Source organism: Triticum urartu, chromosome 5A (assembly GCF_056163025.1).
Source record: "Triticum urartu cultivar PI428250 chromosome 5A, HENAU_Tu73, whole genome shotgun sequence".
In the NCBI taxonomy this organism is placed as follows: Eukaryota; Viridiplantae; Streptophyta; class Magnoliopsida; order Poales; family Poaceae; genus Triticum; species Triticum urartu.
In genome coordinates this window covers 464,356,141-464,367,039 of record NC_141877.1, presented here as the reverse complement: position 1 = coordinate 464,367,039, position 10,899 = coordinate 464,356,141, and the positions used below count along the sequence as shown (strand labels likewise).

Sequence of the window (10,899 nt, the reverse complement as noted above, 5' to 3'; positions counted from 1 at the left end):
GAGCACCATGGGAGAGCCTATGGAGAGAGGGGAGAGAGTGAGGGAGAGAGAGGAGGGATTCGGCCGAGGATATGGGGACTTCACCTACCTCGTGCTTAGTAGTAGAGAGGGGTATAAACCCGTGCTACTACTATCAACTTAGCAGTAGTGTGGGTTTATACCCCTCGCTACTACTATGGCATGTCCCGGGGGAGGGCATGGTAGAGACTGCTTAGTAGTAGCGAGGGGTAAAAATCCGCGCTACTACTATCAACTTAGTAGTAGCGAGGGGTAAAAACCCGCGCTACTAGTAAGTAGCAGTAGCGAGGGGTATAAACCCGCGCTACTAGTAAGCGTCTGCCTATAAGCTTTTCCCTAGTAGTATGGGGTCGAGGGGATCCAATGATCCGAGAGTATACACACATTTTCACCATTGCCAATGCCCCACGTGACACCCTTCTGAAGCAGATGCCGACCAGCCAAAATTGCACGTCAAGTAGCAGATGCTGACCTTGGAGCCAAAGCATTCCAGAAATCTAAAGTAGGAACATATCATCCCTTCAAGACATGAGCACAAAGAGACTCTGGATCCATTAGTAACCCCCATCCCTGCTTGGCAAGCATAGCGAATTGAATAGTGCCATATCACGGAAACCCATGCCACCAAGTGCTTTAGGAGTAGTGAGCCACTCTCAAGAATGCCAGTGCATTTTTCATCTCCCGTCTTCGTAGCCCCACCACTCGTCGGCAATAATCTGACAAAATTTCTCACAAGTATCAACGGGCAATTGGAAGCAGCTCATAATATATGTAGGGATAGCCTGTATGATTGACTTTAGTAAAGCTACTTTTCTAGCTCTGGATATTGGATGTTCTGACCACCCAAAGATGCTAGCCCACGCTCGATCAAGCAGAAACTTGAAAGTGTTAGTTGGTGAATTTCCAGCCTCAGTTGGCATACCAAAATATGAATCCTTAAAAGCTTCATCTGAAATCCCCAATAGATTTTTAACTCTTTGTTTGACCTGTTCTGGAAAATTCCTTCCAAAAAACAATGCATATTTTTTCCTTATTGACTGCTTGGTCAGAACCTTGACAATAAAGATTCAAAGTAGACTCCGCTGCCACCACACTACGTGTATCACTTTGTGCAAAGAAGATGCTGCCATCGGCAAAAAGGAGATGTGAGATAGGTGGACCAAGACGGCCATTCTTAATACCATGTAGCTCGCCACGATTCTCCTTATGAAGTAACAGGCTCGACAATCCTTCAGTACACAAAAGGAACAAATAAGGGCTGATTGGGTCACCCTGCCGGACGCCTTTAGAGGGTACAACTGGTTTAGTAAGCTCTCCATTGACCCTGACAGCATAGCGGACATTTGTAACACATCTCATAATAGAAGAAATCCATACTGGGTCAAAACCAAGTTTGGAGAGGCAGCCATGAAGATAGTCCCATTCTACACGATCATAGGCCTTCATCATGTCTATTTTCATGGCAAAGAAACGTTGCTTAGCCCGTTGTCGACGAATAGTGTGCAGTCACTCATATGCAATAAGGGTATTATTAGTAATTAAACACCCAGGTACAAATGCACTCTGAAAATCCGAAATGATAACTGTCAGCAGCAACTTCAAACGATTAGCAATAACCTTGGAAGCAATCTTGTACAACACATTACAAAGACTGATGGGTTTGAAATTTTTTAGTTGCTTTGGCCTAGCCACCTTAGGAATAAGCACAATCACAAAATCACAAAAAACATCAGGGATAGGATTACCTCCAAGAAAGCTACTGACAGCGTGACAAATTTCCTCCTCAAGAAAGTCCCAATGGGTTTGGTAAAATAATTGCGGAAAACCATTCAGGCCTGGCACCTTTGTTGGCCCCATCTGGAATAAAGCAGTCTTGATCTCCTCATTAGAGTATGGCTGCACAAATCATCATTCATCTCTGAAGTAATTTTCTGAGGAATAACATCAAGAACCGCAGCAGAATCACATGGTTGAGAAGAAAAAAGCTCTTCATAAAAATTATGTACCATATTTTTCATCTCTTCTTGTGACTCACACAAAGAACCATCATTCCGTTGAAGAGAGTGTATTATGTTGGCGCGTCTCCGAGCCTTCGTGCGGGCTTGGAAAAAACCAGTGTTTCGATCCCCTTGCTTGAGCCAGTCAATCCTGGAGCGCTGGCATTCCATGATCTCTTCCATCTCAAATAGCTCACATAACCGTTTCTCAAGATCACGTTCATCGGCTACAATTGCAGCCGAGACCGGGGCAGACCTTACATACAGAAGTCGTCGTTCTAGTTTGTAAATCTGCTTTCGAACCGAACCAAAACACTCACGGCTCCAAGTCTTCAAAGAAGCAACAACTTTCTGTAAGTTATCCCATATGGACTTGAGAGAGACCTCGCCATTTCTACCATCAGCCCAAGCTTGCTCTAACGTATTTTTGTAATCGGTGGCGCGAAGCCACATAGCCTCAAACTTGAAACCTTGTTGCACCGGGCGACGCACATCTTCCTGTACAGAATGAGAGAGCCCAATTCGGATGGCATAATGGTCAGAAGAAGTGGCAACAATATTCTCCACATAACAACCATCATAACAATATGTAAATGGACTGTTCACCACAACCCTATCAAGAAGGACTTTAACATGGCTGTTTGGGTCCTGATGATTGCACCAAGTAAATTTAGGACCGGAGAAGCCCAAGTCCCTTAACTCGCAGTCCCGCAAGCACTCACGAAATGCAACAATTTGTTGCTCCGAGTGGTCACGAGGGCCAATGTGCTCATCTTGAGAAATAACCTCGTTGAAATCCCCACAAATAATCCACGAACCATTCCACATCGTCTTCAGACGCCGAATAAGGCTCCAAAAATGAACTCTATCTTCTCTCCTTGGTTCCCCATAAACAAAAGTAGCTCTCCATATAGGAGCCAAGTCAGAAGATACATGAACATCAATACATCTGGAATTGCATGCCTTCAGAGAGAGAGTCACCGAATCCTTCCAAAAAAGAGCTAGTCCACCACTTTGACCCTCTGAACTGTTAGCAAAGCAACCAGAAAAACCAAAAGACCACATAAAATTATGGACAAGGGGATCCCTCATCTTTGTCTCAGGCAAAAAGAGGAGGGTTGGTCGGTGAAGCTTCACAAGCCAGCGAAGCTCGTCAACTGTCGAGGTCGACCCTGATCCTCGACAATTACAACATATAATACTCATTGCGTCTGGCGGGGCTGCTCTGCAGCTTCCACCGGATCCGCCAGTCGATAAGGTGAAGTATGTTTTTTTTGACAGAAAGACTGTAAGGAAGGCCCCTACAGTATAATTGGTGCAACAAACCCAAATTGCAAGTACCATGCCTTGAATCTGGGTGGGTGGGAAGGTGAAGTACGTTGTTTTTTTGTTCAAGACATAATCTCCCACCTCTGTGGAAGTGCCACCATCTTTGCTAGATTTGTCAGAGACCACAATTGCCAGATCGCTCACAAAATTTGAAGTATGCTCATCAGACAAATTTGCAACAGCTGGATTCTTGATGGGCTTCCTTTTCTGTCCAGACATGTTGTCGATCAATCTTTGAATTAGTTTACTTTCCTTACCAGCGTCGTTAGTCCGGCCACGGCCTCACCCATGAGAAGATCGACCACATCCTCCGCCTGACTGGTTATTCTTGAGACGAGAGGACCCCTCAGCTTCCCCATCATACAACCTACATTGAGGGGAGGAGTTGCCACGTACGGCATCAACATGCCCAACATCAGCAGAAGGTGATCTACTACTCTGGTTCTTGGGATCAAAAGATGAATTAAAAGACTTGCTACTCAACTTGACCCCACTAGATCTCCCGGACATTCCTCTGGAGCACACAACTTCTTGGCAGCGTAAGGTAAGTCTCCATTCACATCACGTGTCCCCGGGTTTGGACATAGCATAGAAGAGTGTCCCAACAAACCACATGAGAAGCAGTAGAAAGGTAAACGCTCGTACATAATAGCATATGGCTCAATTGTCTTCGTCTTCACAGAATTGACAGTAACATACCGAACCAGAGGTTCGTGTACATGATTTATGCACGAGCACACATGAAAGCACCCGAACATCTTCCCTCTACATTTGATTCCACACGCTCAATCCTACCAATTGGCTTAACAAATTCCATCCCCGGCTTGGCCTTCATCAATCTGGGCGGGAGGGCCATGATGCGTGCCCAAATAGAGAGAGTTTTGAACTCCACTTGTAGCGGATGTACATTTGGATCAAAAAACTTGAGTAAAACAACATGTTTGCCCACCATCCACGGTGAGCCTTCCAGAACACGATCTCTATCCATCTTATTGATGAATTCTGCCACAAACAGGTTGTCTCCCACTGGGTGAATCAGCAGGCCCTTTGGATTACCCCAGGCCCGTCTCATTGCCGAAGAAATAGTATTGGTGTGAAGAACAGTGGGAGAGAGAACCATGCCCATCAGTGCGCAATCCGGGTCGACCGGATCAGCTTCGTCGTCATCATCCACCATCACCGAATACGCCTCGACTATCGTAAGACAAAGACGCTCCATCATGTCTTCAACGCCAGAAGCAGAGCCAGAAGCACCCGCTTCCCGCGTAGAATCAAGGGCCGCAACAAGGACTTCCAGGACGATCGGCGGCGATGCAAAAGCACCACCCCTCTCAGCCAAAAGAAGATGATCCACCTGCGCGCCAGTACACCCACCATCCCCCGTTGTCACCATGCTGGTAGCCTTGACAGGACCTCGTCCCACCATCGCCAAGGGTGGGCAGCAATGCAAGGATTGCCCCTGAATCACCCCGAACGAGGCAGCGCAACGAAAAACTATCGGTTTCACAAGAAGCGCAGGGCAAGAATAGGGGAAGGGAGAAATCACAGCGAGAAAAACACGATCAAATCACGGTCTCATACAATGCTCAAACCCCTGGGAACTGCCATCGCAAGAGCGTTGCCATGCCGAGGAGAGAGAGAAAACAAGAACACAAAGATCAAAGAATATGTTTCCCTATTAGGCTACCATGTGATGACACCGGAACGGAATATGTTCAGTATGCATATATAGTAAACTAAGATCAAAGATCCCTACAGGAAAAACTGAGACACAGTTTATTCTTCCAAGTGTTTTAAAAAAAAACAATTCTTGCAAGAATGGGCGAGAAAACAGCCCTGCTAAAAAATACGAAAAGAAAAAGACCGGCGGGAAGCGGTCGCTTAACCACACCGCCCGGTGAAGCGACCCGATCGGAAGACCTCGAAGCGCGCGTCGATTGACATGAGAGCATTGCCAGCCCAAACCCACCACCGCAACCCCCACGCGCTGCACGCCTGTGACGCCCCTCCCCTCGCCGTAGCATCATCAGCCCCTGCACTGGCCGCTGGCCGCCTGCGCCGTCCCCTCTCCCCCTCCCGCGCCGGCCGCCGCCCCACCCCAACATTCCGCACCGCGCCCAGTCGAGGCCGCTGCGCCGCCCCTGCGACCCCTCCGGAAGCGCCCGGTGCCGCTCGCCCGGCATTATATTATTATTAGAAAAAGAAACAGAGGAGGAGCAACCGCTCGGTTTGGTTTGGTTTCGCGGCTCCCGTCTCCCGCTCGCGCCGCAGGGACCGAGGCGGCCACTGCAGCAAGAAGAACCACGGTGAGGACCCCCTTCTCGCCGTTCCCCTCCACAAAACCCATCCCCGAATCCCTGCTGTTTGCGCAGCGGAGAGCTTCCCGTTCTGAAGTGGTCGATTATTCTAGATTTGGTGGCTGTACATTGCTTCTTCTCTTCTTCTCTCCTCGTCGTACTTGCCAGTTCTGCCGATGTGGATCCGGCATTCCTTCAATGCTTAGCTAGTCGAACCACTTCGGACCGAAACCATACCCGTGCAGCCAGTTCGTGGCGGTGTCTTGTTAATTCGCGTTCGCGGATCGAGGGAACCGAGCCGTCCGCTTCTTTCCTGTTCTGTTCTTGAATACGCATTTGGGTTCTCGTGGCGCATTCTGTCATCCGCATTTCTGGAATTCAGTTAGTCTGGCCAATTTTGAACTTCTCCGCGGTGGCCATTTGCTTGCAACCATATGGATCGGAGCACTGCACTACACTTGCATAGTTGCATAGTTTCTTGCTTGGCCTGACCGGTGATGGGGAATTCCGGGCAACGACTAGGACGCGTCCATTGTTCTTGGAGTCACGTACTTCGCCGGTGCCGAGTTTACATTTGGTACAGCTTGTCAGATCTCCCTGCAGTCCAGTTTCGGTACAGCTTTGTGTCCAATTGGGAGTTGGGACCTCATTCTCCATCCAATGCAACCCAGTCCAACGGTCGTACACCCTCACCGTGCCCCACCGCCATGTGCCTCCCAACCACCTCCCTCCCCCTCAAGTGAATTGCACTAGGAGACACATTGCCCGTACCCAATTCTCTTGCTGCTGTTGGGGCATTAATTTTGTTGGTTAGATGTGTCTTTTGGTGTGTGTTTTGACTAGCTGTCCAGATCTCGAGGCTTGATGGAGGAGTACTAGCTGTTTGATCCGGCTTCTTTTACACTTTTACGGCATGAACATTTGCTTCTTACTATTATGCTAGTCGGTAACAAATTAATCAGTCAAGCGAATGCCTTACTGAAATCTGCATTCTATGTTTAGTACAGTGGAGATTACTTGTTTGCTCTGAACTTCTACTGCACTGTCTGCACAATTCTACACAAACTTCACATTTTATTCAGTTAAAGCTCGTTATATGCAATCGTTTTCCATGTGCCCCTTGCCATGGCATAATCATCATGATTGACCTTCCTGGATGTCACTTTCTCTATCATGCCTATTGGCTCACTCAAGCTGCTAGGCATTTGCTCATGTTACTAACTTTGTTAATGTTCTGTCTAGGTATCAAGTTTCTAGTACACTCAAATGGGTGCTAGGGAGAACGGGGAAGAGAGAAATGACCATTCAACTCATGTGGAAGTGGAACGAGATGCTAAACTAGGGAAGGAAGCTGAATCAGAGTATGAAGCAGCTAGGGACTCCTTTTCATCTCAAGGTGAGTCTAACAGTAATGAAGATACTAAAGTGAAAAGAGTCTCAAGGGTTCCGAAGAAGCTAGCAAAAAAGGAGACCAAGCCAAACAGCTCACGTCTGGCCAGAACTAATTCCACTCGTATAGTCAACAAGAAGCTGCAATATATTTCACCAAACAATAGTCCGAACAAAGCACCGAAGCCAAGCAAAGCGGCTAATGGTGTTAAAACTGTTGAAGTTCAAAAGCCAGAAACTGTAGAAGTTACTTCTTGTCCTTCATCTGATGTGTCTGAGGAAACAAATGATAAAGCTATTGAGGGCAGAGCCACCGATGATAAGTCCACCGAGGGCAGGGCCAATGATAATAAGACCACCGAGGGCAGGGCCGATGATAATAAGGCCTCCGAGGGCACAGCTGCTGATGATAAGGCCGTTGAGGGTGTAGCGACTGATGATAAGGCCATTGAGGGCGTAGCGACTGATGATAAGGCCATTGAGGTGATAGCGACTGATGATAAGGCCATTGAGGTTATAGCGACTGATGATAAGGGCATTGAGGGTGTAGAGACCAGTGAGATAGCCATTGAAGAAGCAAAGGAAATTGATGTCTTAGACGAAGCTCCGAAATGTGATCAGAGTACTGGCACTGATGATGAAATTGCTGATACTGAACAGAACATACTTGATGATGACAACTCAGTAGCATATGAAAAGAATGATGAGAAGAGTGAGGAATTAGAATCAAAAATTGAAAAGCTGAAGCAAGAGCTTCGTGAAGTTGCTGCCCTCGAGGTTTCAGTCTACTCTATTGTGCCAGAGCATGTATGTTCATCACATAAACTGCATACACCAGCTCGGCGTCTGTCCAGGTTATATATCCATGCATCAAAGTTTTGGTCCCCAGATAAGAAAGCTTCTGTTGCAAAAAACTCTGTTTCTGGGCTTGTGCTTGTAGCAAAGTCTTGTGGCAATGATGTTCCAAGGTAAATAAACGGGTTATAGTATGTCTTAACTTTATTAACTCTTGCTAATTTTATTTAAGAATCTAATTTTGATGTAGGTTGACATTCTGGTTATCAAACACAATTGTCCTACGGGAGATCATTGCACAAACCTTTGGCATTTCAAGCCAATCAACTGCAGTTATGAATGCTTTCACTACGAACAGTAAGAGTAACGCAAGAAATCTTTACAAGAATTCCCTGCCAATGCGATGGAAAATGAATTCCAGTGGCAAGCAGGCTAGACCTACTATCACGCAGTTTCCCAATCATTGGCAGGAAACTGGCACTGTCTTGGCTGCATTAGAGAAGATTGAATCTTGGATCTTTTCTCGGATTGTGGAGTCTGTGTGGTGGCAGGTAAAGGTTCACCTTGTTTTATGCTGGCAATTTTGTCAGAGCCTTAAATTTGACCTGCTAGTTGTAAAACATGACTGAAAATGTTTCCAATTCAGTCAATATTCTGATCGGTGTTTCTCTTCCCAGGCACTGACTCCCTGTATGCAAACTCCTATTGATGATTCATCAACTCCAAGCGTTAGGAAACCGTTAGGGCATTCTTCAGCTGATCAGCATCAAAGCACTTTTTGTATTGATCTTTGGAAGGCTGCATTTTGCGATGCATTCAGCAGAATATGTCCTCTTCGTGCTGGTGGACATGAATGTGGCTGCTTACCCGTATTAGCCAAACTGGTAAGCTTTAAGTTTCCTTTCATCATTTGAAAAGAATAATATTCTTTTGAAATGTGTTTATGAGCTGTTCTGCTATCATCAGGTGATGGAGCAATGTGTAGCCCGTTTAGACGTGGCTTTATTTAACGCCATCCTCCGTGAATCAGAGAATGAGATACCATCTGATCCAATATCTGACCCAATTCTCGACTCCACGGTTCTGCCAATTCCAGCTGGCAACTTAAGCTTTGGATCAGGCGCACAGCTGAAGAATGCGGTATGTACCTAAATGCAGATTGAAATCACATTGTTTTGGTTTGATGCTTTCAATTCCATGAAGAACAAACTAGAGTAGGGCATTTCGATGATCTTAGTTCACTCCTTCCAAACAAATTCTACCATTAAATGTTGACACGTGAAATGACTCCCCAGGTTGGAAGCTGGTCCAGATTGTTGACGGATATGTTTGGCATGGACGGTGATGACTCTCGCAAGGATGGCCAAGGTGCAGAGGGAGATGGCAATAGCAGAAGAGATGGAGCTGAATCCAATTCTTTTAAGCTGCTCAATGAGTTGAGTGATCTTCTGATGCTTCCGAAGGACATGCTTCTTGAGAAGTCCATCAGGAAAGAGGTCTGTGTCCGTGCATAACTCCTTGCTACACTCGTATCATAGGAGTCCTATGTCCTCAAAACACAAGATGTTAAATTGTTACGATTTTATCTTATATGGAACTGTCAGATGTGGTGTAGTTGAAATTTTGAATTTTTTGATAGGTCTGCCCGTCGATTGGCCTTCCACTAGTAACAAGGATACTCTGCAACTTCACTCCAGACGAGTTTTGCCCTGATCCTGTTCCTGGCATAGTTCTAGAGGAGCTGAACTCTGAGGTATGTCCTCCCTTGCTGAAGTTGAATGAATCCATTACGTTGTGCACACAGAATGTCATGAAGGTAATTATAACTAAACTCTATTGACCTTTGTCATTAATATCGCACAGAGCTTGCTTGAGCGCTTCACGGAGAAAAATCTGATCAGTACATTCCCATGCACTGCTGCTCCTGTTGCGTACCGCGCCCCTTCATTGGAGGGTGTAGCGGAGAAGAGTGGCAGCGCAGAGGTGGAGCAAAGGGCCTTGATGGTCCAGAGGAGAGGGTACACCAGTGACGACGACCTGGACGACCTAGGCTCCCCCTTGATGTCCCTCTACGACCGGAGCTCTCCGCCGTCGCCTTGTAACGGAGTCGCACATTTCAGTGCTCGACAAGAAGGCGCCGTGGCAAATGTAAGATACGAGCTCCTAAGAGAAGTATGGTCGGAGCGCCGTGATTGAGCGAGCGACCTGCAGGACTTGTTTGGGTGTTGCTTTGCATAAAATGGCGAACCAAGTGTTAGGGGCGTGAAGAATTTGCTTTTGCATCCGGCTCCGAAGAATCAAAGAGGGATGATGACTCCTCGCTGGTGTTGTTTGCTTTGTCCACTGCAGAATTTCTACCCCCTCATTCGTTAGCCGGTGAGCTCGTTCGTTAGTTGCTCTTTTTTTCTTCTTCTCATGTACTAGCATACATAGTGGAAAATTGTAAGGAAAGGATGGTGAATTCGATACTGGGTGTAAAATATTAATGCGAGTATGGACCTATGGTGTAAGAGCAACTCCAACGGGGCGACCCCAACGAACGCGTGCTTTGTCCGCTTTTTGTCCGTTTGGGTCGGCTAGGCGGACGCCGGCGTCCGCATTTTAAAATGGGTCGGCTTGACCGCCCAACGGGGAGACCGACCCAAATGTGGCGGCGTGAAAAAAAAACAAGTTACACGAAATAAACATAATTAAACATAAAACTGGTCGGTCAAACGCCGGCCAAAGTTCACCTACATCTAATAAACATTAAATAAAAACATTAAAAAAGTCTGCGCCCGCCTGCTGCTGCCCCGCACGCTGCCCTAGACGTCGTCGGCCTTGCCCTTGCCCTCGACGTCGTCGTCGTCGGTGAGGTCGATGCAGACCGGAGCAGGGCCAGCCCACCCGAACGCCGCCTGGTACGCTGCCAGGGCAGCCTCCTCCGGCGTCTGCTGGGGCGGCGGCATTGCGGCAAGCCGCGCGCGCTCCTCCTCCTCCTCCTCCTCCTCGAGCCGGAGCGCCTCCGCGTCGCGTTGAAGCATGGCCTCGTAGCGCATTTGCTCCTCGTTGTCGCCCTGCTCCTGGCGGAGCCA

At 47.3% G+C, this 10,899-nt stretch overlaps 2 protein-coding genes across 2 annotated transcripts; one reads left to right on the top strand and one right to left on the bottom strand.

Moving 5' to 3' along the window:
• Nucleotides 1-3,823: 3,823 nt before the first annotated feature.
• Nucleotides 3,824-4,416, bottom strand: LOC147971971 (uncharacterized). Its single transcript, XM_087524189.1, is given in 2 exon segments — nucleotides 3,824-4,065; nucleotides 4,068-4,416. Coding segments are annotated over 2 exon segments (591 nt in total).
• Nucleotides 4,417-5,282: 866 nt separating this feature from the next.
• LOC125509699 (uncharacterized) lies at nucleotides 5,283-10,319 on the top strand. Its single transcript, XM_048674723.2, has 8 exons — nucleotides 5,283-5,650; nucleotides 6,884-7,998; nucleotides 8,076-8,376; nucleotides 8,503-8,709; nucleotides 8,792-8,965; nucleotides 9,121-9,321; nucleotides 9,465-9,578; nucleotides 9,689-10,319. The coding sequence occupies exons 2-8, from the start codon at nucleotides 6,908-6,910 to the stop codon at nucleotides 10,019-10,021; spliced, it is 2,421 nt and encodes an 806-aa protein (XP_048530680.1). The 5' UTR covers nucleotides 5,283-5,650; nucleotides 6,884-6,907; the 3' UTR covers nucleotides 10,022-10,319.
• Nucleotides 10,320-10,899: the final 580 nt, after the last annotated feature.